Here is a 12,603-nt window from a genome sequence, read left to right as displayed (position 1 = left end):
CAACACGATGACCTGCGCCAAGTAAAGAAGACTAAACAGAGTTTGAGGGAACAAAGCGAGATGGCTACAGTTGGAGGACAAACCCGAACAGTGGGTTGTTGAACACTGTAGCGTCTATTCTATGCGCTTTATAATGCGGTGCGCCTTATATATGAACAAAGTTTTAAAATAGGCCATTCATTGAAGGTGCGCCTTATAATCCGGTGCGCCTTATAGTGCGGAAAATACGGTATCTTATATTTGTTCAGCTATCCATATCTTAATTAAGGCTCCATATTTACTACAGCTCTTTTGCATGTTTCAGACATTGGTAACGTACCCAGCGAGGTTCTCTTTTCAACATAACTGATCAGATCCTTCATGTATTTGGAAATGGTTTTGGCGTACTGCAAAGCAGAGTCAACGCCACCCTCGCTGCGCTGGAGGATTCTGTCCACTCCCTCGATGCTGCCTGCATGAATCAGAATCAGAATCAGAATAGTTTCAGTGTTTCCCATAGACTGCCAAGATACCTGTGGCGGTGGGGGCGTGGCTATGGGCGTGGTCACCATGACATCGAGTAATTTGCATAATTTACTACAATGATATTCTCTAAAAAGGCTCAAAAAATGTATACTTACAAATTAACAGTTTTGTTTTAAATGTCCATCCATCCATCCATTTTACAATACAATTACAACACTTTATGTACATATTTATATACAGATTTGAACAATAAGTTATTCACTGAAATATATTTATTAATTGTGGTTCTTACAAAAAATATATCTTATAAAATATAAAAGCTAAAATGTCTCTTAAAGCTCTGCCCCTTTAATTAGTGCATACTAAATAATTTAACTTTAGCCTACTACTACAACCATATTATTTACCAGCAACATAAAGTGAAACAGAGGCAGAGGTGTCCTGCCACAGTCAGTAACAAACAGAAAACAGTAGTGGTCAAATACAAATAAGGCAACAAGAGAAGTATCCTACACTTCTCTTTTATAAAGTAAATTTGAACAGCCTATATGGGCATCTACATCAACTATATGATTTGCCTGAGAAGCTGGACAGGACAAAAAAAAATAAAAAATTAAAATTAAAAAAAATTAATTTAAAAAAAAAAAAAAAAAAGATCTATTTGTGGTGGACGTAATTCTTTCGTGGCGTGCCGCCACAAATAAATGAATGTGTGGGAAACACTGAGTTTTATTGCCATTGTTTGAGAACGGGTTCAAAAACTAGGAATTTTTCTTGGTGCAATCGTGCAACATGAAACACATATAACACATATTTGATAATAAAAAGAGCTGTAACTGAGCTATCAGATCTTGTTATAGACTTAGAAGGAATTCAAGGAATTCAAGGAGCTACTGTTAGGAGTTATTGTTCATGTGCCTGATGGCCGAGGGGAAAAAACTGTTCAGGTGGCGGGAGGTGTGGGTCTGAATGGAGCGTAGTCTCCTGGAAGCATGATGATTTTTGCAATACTGGTCAAAAGGAAAATGTATAAAAAGGTATGCAGAATAATGCACCAGTTCTAGCATTATGTGAAAGCAGTGTTGATGTCTTTGTTTTATTGACATAAAATATTGAATTTCATTTTGATGTTGAAATACAATAAAAGTAGCACAAGGCAATGTTGCCTACCCATGTCCTCAGAGTTCCCCCCCAGCTGGCCACTATCTTGGGTTGAAGCGCCATACAGGTTCTCCATGGACTGCACAGAACAAACAATGGTCATGAATGATAAGAACACACTCGCAGTCAACTAAAATGTTTGGAGGCAGATGGGAAAGACGCTCACCCGACTTTTGTCAGTGGGCAGCAATGACAGCAGTGTGCTGCTGTCCACCTCGCCCATCAGCAGCTCAGACACACTAGACAGAATCACATACTACATTTACTGTACATATTTAAGTAATGATGTGATGAGAGAGAGTTCCTGCATTTATGGCAACAGTCTAAAACCATAGCAAATTGCCTATAATAGTCTAGCTTTATATTTCAGCCTTGGTGGAGGTCTGTGCTTGTTTGTTTGTATCAGATTTTTCAGAGAGAGCCATTGCAATAAAAAGGCAGAAGCATAAAGTGGAAACACCATTTAACTGTAAACAATGCTGAGAAGATGAGGAAACGGACCCATCAGACTGTGTGACAGCTCACTTCCTCTTACAACTCTTGACAGTTACTCTACATATAAACACATGTGACTGCCTTCTGCCCAAACACAAATACAACTTTCTAAAAAAGTAAGACTAATTCAGTTCATGTCAAACATGTCAAATATGCTGTATGTAATTATGCTTTTCCTCTTAAAGTGCAAATATAAAGAATATTTGACAGATCATCTCCAACGCCTCACACTTTGCGTCTAACCGTACAAGAAAACCACTTCCTGTTTTCTGCTCTCACACTTATGCAAATGTGTCACCATTTACACCCTTATCTGTCTCAATCTCTCACACACACACCTTATAGATTGAACACAAATCATGAAGAAGGGACATAATGAAACAGTTCATAGATTTAAGCAACATTATAGTGACTTACTTGCTGCTAAAAGCAACTGCAATGGTCTCAATCGCCTTCTCAAAGTCTTTTTTGTCCAAATCGTTGTAGGCCTCATAGTGGAAGCCTACAAAAGTTCAACCGTAAATAGTACTAATGTATCATGAGAAAGACAGATGTTTTAGCATATATTTTTGCAGATGTGTGTAACAGGGAACACACTACAAATAACATAAGATGTAAATCCAATCACATAAATGACTAGATTAATCAGGAAAAAAAACTTTGTACATTTAAATAAAAATAATTTGCATGGCATGGAATTTTTTGAATTTTGCCCATCATTCACAATCCTTATGTAAAACAAGATCACATGTTATTTTTTGTATATATTTTTTTAAAGCATTCTAATCCGTAATAGTACGAGGTAGCTAACAATGTTGCTAATGGTAGTAAACTATTCCGCCCGTAAAGCTATCTAAAAACAGAAAGAAAAAAAACGTCAATACTTGATTAACATCTTGTGACCTGAATATTAACCAAGCAATGTTCCCTCTAATTTTTCATGTGTGTGAGGAAAGGCAAAACTCCCTGAGCATTCAGTGGAGCCCATGTGAGCAACATCAGACGTGCACACTGTGGCTACACCAGCAGCACACCTGTCCCAAACCTGACTAAATAACAAGTTCAATCTCCATCCATCCATCCATTTTCTACCGCTTGTCCCTTTCGGGGTCGCGGGGGGTTCTGGAGCCTTTCTCAGCTGCATTCGGGCGGAAGGCGGTGTACACCCTGGACAAGTCCCCACCTCATCGCAGGGCCAACACAGATAGACAGACAACATCCTCTTATTATTATAATCAAATGACAGCAGTCATTTCCATGAGATTATTTTCTAATATAAGTGTTTAGGCCCACTTACAATGACAATAACAAAAAATATTGTTTTTCATGAACTGTGTACTTGTATTGTTTGTCTGGGTGGAGGTCCTGCTTTGGAAATAATTTGTAGCCCTTTCAGACATTGCATTTAGTTCCCATTAAAACATTCACATGTTGCACAATGAGATGTAAGCAGGGGATCATGTGTACATTCCTGCAACTTCCTGTTTGTAAAAAATGTATTTTTATTAGTATTTATTTAATATACCGGTACTAACAGCATTTCATGATTAATATTTATAAATTAAGATTCCTAATAAATGACACTAGAATAAGCACACATTTGATTGGTAAATCATAGTGTAACGACCTGGAATGACACTTTATGTGTGGTGTTGGAGTTGTCCGACTTTTTGTGTGGCTGTAAACGCATCACTGGCTAAGTGCCATATGTGCATGTGTTGGCGCAAGTGAGAAAGAGCGAGCGGTTGCTGTTGATATAAAAAAGTTGCTTTTGGTCTGGTTTGTACTGCAGAAAATGACCACTTTTGCTAGATATAATTTTTTTTGCTAATGTTTTGGTGATGTGTTTATGGCCGACAATAAAGAGTTTTGCTCAGTAAAGTGATGGATGGAATTCATGTCCTCAAAGCGTCTCGACAGACGTTACAATATTTGAACAATGATGACGAACGAAAACTGTTTTCTCTGTCGTGTCCGTGTGTCGAAATTTGTTATGCGCTTATTTTTTTATTTGATTTTGTGCGTGGCATAGATTTGCCGTGCGCAGAGGACGCTTGAGCAGTGTGCAATTGCACAGGCACGCACCTTAGAGGGAACATTGTAACCAAGTATTAGCAATATTGTTATTTTAAGCACAAACACAGACACAACACTTTTAGTAGCGCCGTGATCACAGATAGGTAACTAACTTTTGCGGCTATATTGACATTTTGTGCAAGTGAGCTGGTGCATCGCCTCGGAGTTGGTGAAAGTTAATTCTAGATTATAAATCATGCCTCTCACCTGGATAGTAGAAGGTTGTGGCCATAAACCGAGAAGTTGGTCAACTTCGACATCCAACTTAGACCCCGAAATGGTAAAAATGACAACGCTCGTTTGAGGCTCATTTTTTTAACCTACGTGAGTGTTAGATTCATTATTCCAAACGGGAAGATATGAACACCCCATCAGTCGGCATTCTAGTGAGGGCACACATTGTATACAGTAAGTGAGTTTTATTGTGTTCATAGTTGTATTTCTTATTCAGCAATTAGCAGTACTGCTAAATGATGCTTAGTGTTTCACTGAAGCGGGATCTGTTTATCACTCAGCTTTTAAAACCTACAGCTCATCGTTCTCATATTCAGGCTCAAAATATAAGGTTCTGGATCATAATTTAGTCATAAAAGTAGTCGTTGTGTCTCACAAAGTCTGCAATGAGTAGTAGTGGTGTTGTTTCAGGGAAAAGCAACTGTTGTGATGCATCTGTGAAATTAATACTTAGACTTAGACTTCCTTTTTATTGTCATTCAAATTTGACCTTTACAGTACAGATTAGAACGAAATTTCGTTGCATTAGCATAGCAGAACATCCAGGCTCATTAACAGCTTCTTCCCTCAGGCCGTAAGACTCTTGACGCATCATAATAATCCCCTCAATTCCCCCCAAAAATGGATTAACTTGCTGGAATATACGCCGGTATGCTTGAAATTACCAAAATACGTAAATATTACATGTTATTATGAATGTGCCTGTTACTACATTACATATATACCTAGAAGATGGAAGTTTGGATATTTTTTAAAGCGCTTTATAGGCTGAATAAAGCGACTCCCATTGTTAGCTGACTTATGTTAGCGTTTATTTACACATTAGAATGCATTAAAAAAAATGTGTGCTTATCTCACATAAGGATTGTGAATGATAGGCAAAATTCCAAAATAAGTGCAGTTCTCTTTTAAGATAACCACAACCCTAAAAGACATCCCCAATTGTGGTGTGGTATATTATGTACACGTATGATAAAAGTACACAACAATCATGTATCCAGTGTTCCGTTCTATGTACCATGCCTAAGCCAGGCTATTAAAAAATAGCAATAAAATTAAATGTTTTTTGGGTCACTGGCCTTTGACTTTGGATATTAGTTTTCCTGCAGCAGTTAGGATCTCCACAGTGTTCAGGAAGGGGTATGTGTTGATGACCTGCCGCAACACGCGCAGCACCTCGCCCAGACATTCGTGGGCTACAGGTCGCTGATTCTCAGTACCTGGAACACAATGACAGGACACAGTTCACCCTCCGACAATCTCTCTCACATTTTCAGGAGAAAAAGGCAAAACAGTGCATTACATCAGCATTTATTTCACACTTTCATCATTTCAGTCAGCAGCAAAGAAATAATTATACATGTGTATTTTGCTTTTTCTTTGGCTTTCTGTGACACTATTTGTTGATAGAACGATAGTAAGAGATGGCCAGTAGTTATAAAGACTAGAAATGTCCGATAATTGCTTTAAAATGTAATATCGGAAATTATTGGTATTTTTAATTATCGGTATGGTTTTTTTTTTTTTTTTAGTTTTTGTTTTTTTATTAAATCAACATAAAAAACACAAGATACACTTACAATTAGTGCACCAACCCAAAAAACCTCCATCCCTCAAACAACCAAAGGGTTGTTTCTTTCTGTTATTAATATTCTGGTTCCTACATTATATATCAAGATATATTAATACAGTCCGCAAGGGATACAGTCCGTAAGCACACATGATTGTACTAACCTTTAACAGTTAATTTTACTCATTTTCATTAATTACTAGTTTCTATGTAACTGTTTTTATATTGTTTTACTTTCTTTTTTATTCAAGAAAATGTTTTTAATTTATTTATCTTATTTTATTAATTTTTTCAAAAAGGACCTTATCTTCACCATACCTGGTTGTCCAAATTAGGCATAATAATGTGTTAATTCTGTATATATCGGTATCGGTTGATATCGGTAATTAAGAGTTGGACAATATCGGAATATCGGATATTGGTAAAAAGCCATTATCGGACATCCCTAATAAAGACTGAGCAAAAAAGTGGGCTTTGTTAAAGGGGTTCTACTATTAAGGCACTTCATTCTGTTGGCTTAATAGGACTCCAAGTACCGAGCAGCTTTTTGTCAACCACAGACTTTGAGGGATTGGATTGGATCTTTTGTGACTAGTGACTAGTATTTGCATTAGAGCTGGACGATTTGGAGAAAAAACATAATTCCTATATTTCTTTCCAAAATTAAGATTGTGATTTGAGTTGCGATTTTTATATTTTATACATATGAATGCATAAAACTGCAAAAATACAGAGTGAAGGAAGACATGGTAGACTGTCAATCTACATCCTTGTCTCAAGATGCCACACATTAGAACAAAGTGCAATAATGTACTTTCAAAAATGTTTGGCTTTAAGCAAACAAGACTACGAGCTTGTCTACATCATGCTTTCTGAAGTGAAGCAATAACCGATAAAAACTATACAGTGTTTATAATGTAATGTAATCATAATATATAACAATATTGCAAGTAATCATTTATTTCACATTGTAGAATTGTTTACTATTGTACTGTATTTGGAAGGTAAATAACGTATCCTAACTAAACAAAAATATAAAACAAACTAATTTCTGTAAGCAAAAGTTTAACTAAATATGCTAAATATTGAACATCTTAAAAGAGCATTTTTTTTCACAGCTGGAAGAACTAGGTCAGGTTGTCTTTTTTTGTTGCAGTTACATGAGCACGGCATTCTCGCTGGTTTGTCTGTGTCGATGGGTTCACATTGCCCATCCAATTTGAAGCTGAAATATCCCCACTTCAGGACATATGGCTCTGTAATCATATTTTTTTCCCTCCTTATTTTTGTTGTTTTGCGGAACTTCTCTCTGGCGAGTCGCCAGGCTCTCTCTGTACATGCTTCGTGTGTCTAAAGCTGGCTGTCTAACTCTCCGCCCATCAAGGCACAGATTGTGGATAACTGAAGAGTGCTCGCTGCGCTCAGTTAATTTCTACTGTAAAAGAAACGTGCTAAAAGTACTGCGAGCGTTGCAAAGAGTGAGACGTCTTTCTCCCTGTTTGAAGCAAGAGACAAATGCGAGGCTCAACAATTGTGTCTGTCACTTGGTGGAATAAAACAAAACATTGCACTAATTAAGGTCTCTTGTCTATTAATCGTGCAGCCCTAATTTGCTTCCCATCTGCTTGTGGTGTTTCACATCAAAGCACTGTGAGAAGCAGCGGCGTGCTATGTTAGGGTGTGGTGAGCTGCCGAAGTATCTAACTTTTCAAATACATTTAACTTATGTTGGGAATATACAGTAGTACTGTAGCAGTGTCATCCTGTTCTGCTGCAGAGCATTACAACAGTCAGAGGTTAAAAAATAGAGATGTCCGATATTATCGGCCGATAAATGCTTTAAAATGTAATATCGGAATTATCAGTATCGGTTTCAAAAAGTAAAATTTATGACTTTTTAAAACGCTGCTGTACGGAGTGGTACATGGACATAGGGAGAAGTACAGAGCAGTTGCGTCTCCCAGTCATACTTGCCAACCCTCCCGATTTTCCCAGGAGACTCCCGAATTTCAGTGCCCCTCCCGAAAATCTCCCGGGGCAACCATTCTCCCGAATTTCTCCCGATTTCCACCCAGACAACAATATTGGGGGCGTGCCTTAAAGGCACTGCATTTGCATGCCGGCCCAATCACATAATATTTACGGCTTTTTACACACACACAAGTGAATGCAAGGCATAGTTGATCAACAGCCATACAGGTTACACTGAGGGTGCCCGTATAAGCAACTTTAACACAGTTACAAATATGCGCCACACTGTGAACCCACACCAAACAAGAATGACAAACACATTTCGGGAGAACATCCGCACTGTAACACAACATAAACAAAACAGAACAAATACCCAGAACCCCTTGCAGCACTAACTCTTCCGGGACGCTACAATATACCCGCATGCTCAATAGCGTTGGGGAGCAGACATCGACAGGTAGCAGAACACCGGAATATAAATGTATTCACATCCGAATCGTGCTTCTTTTTTATTACGAGTCTGAAACGATTCAAAATTTTTAAGAATCATTTTTCAAAATAGTTTGTAGGCCATCGACGATATACATCTGCCAAGAGGCGCTTTTGTAACCTCTAACCGGTTTTGAAAATGTTTTATTATAATTTGTTTACCAAATAATATGTAAGAATCGGTTTAAAAAGAGAATTGATTCTGAATCATCACCCCAACAATCAGAATCGACTCGTGACTTGTTGTAAAATTCACATCCCAAGCTATCACTATCAAGCATCCCCTCGCTAAATGTGGCGGCACAGAGGTCAGAGGTTGTCCACCGCTCTGCCTGAAGACACGTGTCAAAGTGTCTCTGATGATAAGAGCGGAGTGACCTCAACATTGTGCCAAACAGGATGTGGCCTTTTTTTCCTTCAAGTTATGCAACCACGCGCAGCAATTCTGCTTTCAGGAGGACCTGTCTCATACGATTTTGATGTGAGGACAGGAGACTGATGCAGCCATCCTATCAGAGCAGGAAATGCAGGCAAGGTCGCTGTGTCTGACACGATCCATCATGGCTTCCTGTTAGGGGGCTGTTTGCAACACGCTCTAAGTTACATTTTTCAAACCAAAATATCAAACGAACACCAGCGGTTAGCTTATGTTACCATTAGTGCTTAAACAGAACATACATATGTTTGAAATGTCCATATTAGAGTTGTATTGATTAATCAATTAAATCAATTATACATTTAGAACAAAATATTACATTTTAATTTACATTTTGAGGCTGCAAACAGCGGAGTTCAAAAATAAGAATAACTCATGCACACATGTTAAAAGTGTAATTTCAATGTTGATGCACATTTATTAGAAAAAAGGAATGTGCAGAACATTTTCCTTTATATCAACTATTTTCTTTAAAATACACATTGAGGATATAAAGTCTGTTTTATACGATTACTCGACTAATCAAGTAAACTCATCGATATGTGATTTCTAAAATAATTGATAGCTGCAGGCCTTGCCGCAACTATCGATTATTTTGTCAGAGTAATCTATCAAATGATTAGTTTGATCAATTGTATAAAACACTTTTTAGCGTCAATGCGACTTTAAGGAAAATAGTTAAAATACTGTGTGAATGTGAGTGTGAATGTTGTCTGTCTATCTGTGTTGTCCCTGTGATGATGTGGCGACTTGTCCAGGGTGTACCCGCCTTTCGCTCGAATGCAGCTGAGATAGGCTCCAGCACCCCCCGCGACCCCAAAAGGGACAAGCGGTAGGAAATGGATGGACGGATAAATGTAAGATTTTTCCAATGACATTATTCCTTATAAATGCACAGTATTGAATTTGTACTTTTACAACAGGCGTATGTATCACTATATATAAAACTTACATTGGGAAAAAGAGGTTAAAAAAATAAGAAAAAACTGTGTGGCCAGATGAACATGAACCATACATATTAAAGAACCAAACTATGAAAAAAAGACTGATAAAATATAATAAATTGAGAGACACATTTGAAAAGGTTGATATTGTTTGATATTTGGACAAACAACTCATTAGCATTAACATTCAAACTGTAGATGCCAACATGTCCTGACATGTGTTTGAATAAAACATTCGTTATGCAAGTCAAAAATTTAAGACTGTGTAAGTTGCCAAAATAGACTTTTACCTTTCTGGAAATATTGCATAATCGATATAGTGCTAATGTAAAATGCCAGCTTTGTTTGACAGTGCAAACATTTCACCACATTGTCTTTTTCACTTCTAAATGATTGCACAACCCCTCTCTCGGCTTTTTGTTCTCTTTCCACTTTGTTTTTCCTTTTCTGAGCCATCTGTCTTTATCGGCACTCCACTAGTCTCGCCCGCCCACAAACATAGGCCATATCACCGGCAGTGCAGGCTGTGTCACCAAAGATGGGTGCACTGCTGTCTTATGCCCTGGAGCAAAACAATGTTCACGTATTCTACTAATTAAACAAATCATTGAAGAAACAAAATGCAAATCAATGCTTTTTTTTGCTAATCGAATTAATTGTTTTAACCAATAAATCGTATCCCTAGAGTATAATTTTTCCAGTTACCGGTACTAATAATATTGAATAAAAATTGCACGTCGACCCGAGGAAATAGTCTAGCATTAAGGGTGTCACGCACAGCTGTCTTTTACACACAGGGAGCACGTGCATACACCAAAGCAGTACCCTAGAAGCAACTAACATTTTGCAGTCATGTTTTTGTTACGATAATACATACAAACCCCGTTTCCATATGAGTTGGGAAATTGTGTTAGATGTAAATATAAACGGAATACAATGATTTGCTAATCCTTTTCAACCCATATTCAGTTGAATGCACTACAAAGACAAGATATTTGATGTTCAAACTCAAACTTTATTCTTTTTTTGCAAATAATAATTAACTTAGAATTTCATGGCGGCAACATGTTGGGAAAGGGCATGTTCACCACTGTGTTACATGGCCTTTCCTTTTAACAACACTCAGTAAACGTTTGGGAACTGAGGAGACACATTTTTTAAGCTTCTCAGGTGGAATTCTTTCCCATTCTTGCTTGATGTACAGCTTAAGTTGTTCAACAGTCCGGGGGTTTCCGTTGTGGTATTTTAGGCTTCATAATGCGCCACACATTTTCAATGGGAGACAGGTCTGGACTACAGGCAGGCCAGTCTAGTACCCGGACTCTTTTACTATGAAGCCACGTTGGTGTAACACGTGGCTTGGCATTGTCTTGCTGAAAAAAGCAGGGGCGTCCATGGTAACGTTGCTTGGATGGCAACATATGTTGCTCCAAAACCTGTATGTACCTTTCAGCATTAATGGCGCCTTCACAGATGTGTAAGTTACCCATGTCTTGGGCACTAATATACCCCCATACCATCACAGATGCTGGCTTTTCAACTTTGCGCCTATAACAATCCGGATGGTTCTTTTCCTCTTTGGTCCGGAGGACACGACGTCCACATTTTCCAAAAACAATTTGAAATGTGGACTCGTCAGACCACAGAACACTTTTCCACTTTGTATCAGTCCATCTTAGATGAGCTCAGGCCCAGCGAAGCCGACGGCGTTTCTGGGTGTTGTTGATAAACGGTTTTTGCCTTGCATAGGAGAGTTTTAACTTGCACTTACAGATGTAGCGACCAACTGTAGTTACTGACAGTGGGTTTCTGAAGTGTTCCTGAGCCCATGTGGTGATATCCTTTACACACTGATGTCGCTTGTTGATGCAGTACAGCCCGAGGGATCGAAGGTCACTGGCTTAGCTGCTTACGTGCAGTGATTTCTCCAGATTCTCTGAACCCTTTGATGATATTACGGACCGTAGATGGTGAAATCCCTAAATTCCTTGCAATAGCTGGTTGAGAAAGGTTTTTCTTAAACTGTTCAACAATTTGCTCACGCATTTGTTGACAAAGTGGTGACCCTCGCCCCATCCTTGTTTGTGAATGACTGAGCATTTCATGGAATCTACTTTTATACCCAATCATGGCACCCACCTGTTCCCAATTTTCCTGTTCACCTATGGGATGTTCCAAATAAGTGTTTGATGAGCATTCCTCAACTTTATCAGTATTTATTGCCACTTTTCCCAACTTTGTCACGTGTTGCTGGCATCAAATTCTAAAATTAATGATTTGCAAAAAAAAAAAAAGTTTACCAGTTTGAACATCAAATATGTTGTCTTTGTAGCATATTCAACTGAATATGGGTTGAAAATGATTTGCAAATCATTGTATTCCGTTTATATTTACATCTAACACAATTTCCCAACTCATATGGAAACGGGGTTTGTACATTCAATGATAACTAATAACGTTAGCTATCATAGCTAAACTTTGCCTAATTGCTATCATTAGCTAACAATAGGGATGCGACGATAAACGGTATTAATGATAAAGCATGGTAAAACTCCCGATTAGTATAATTTTAAAATTTAAGTTAAAATAAAAACGTGATTGATAACTGTACTTTGATCAAGTCAGACTGGTGACACTGCTCATTTACTGGAGGAACAAAGCTAGGATGCTAACATGAAAACAAGAGACATTAATGGCTTTCTCCAATAAGAAACAGCAGACCTTAATATATAAGAGATTACTAAACACTGAAATAAAGACAA

At 37.9% G+C, this 12,603-nt stretch overlaps 1 protein-coding gene across 5 annotated transcripts in view; it reads right to left on the bottom strand.

Moving 5' to 3' along the window:
• The window catches only part of arhgap45b (Rho GTPase activating protein 45b), a 38,482-nt gene that overhangs the window by 13,624 nt on the left and 12,255 nt on the right, over positions 1-12,603 (bottom strand). For all 5 annotated transcript variants that reach the window (XM_062038952.1, XM_062038950.1, XM_062038949.1 and 2 more), the window contains exons 4-8: positions 5,511-5,651; positions 2,539-2,623; positions 1,793-1,865; positions 1,636-1,705; positions 320-451 (exon numbers count right to left, since the gene is read on the bottom strand). In XM_062038952.1, the coding sequence (XP_061894936.1) occupies positions 320-451; positions 1,636-1,705; positions 1,793-1,865; positions 2,539-2,623; positions 5,511-5,651 (501 nt within the window). The remainder of the gene's footprint in view (positions 1-319; positions 452-1,635; positions 1,706-1,792; positions 1,866-2,538; positions 2,624-5,510; positions 5,652-12,603) is intronic.

The sequence above is a fragment of the Entelurus aequoreus genome, linkage group LG27 (assembly GCF_033978785.1).
Source record: "Entelurus aequoreus isolate RoL-2023_Sb linkage group LG27, RoL_Eaeq_v1.1, whole genome shotgun sequence".
Classification (NCBI taxonomy): Eukaryota; Metazoa; Chordata; class Actinopteri; order Syngnathiformes; family Syngnathidae; genus Entelurus; species Entelurus aequoreus.
Note: the sequence above shows the minus strand (reverse complement) of the source record. Positions and strands in the feature narration are given on the sequence as shown.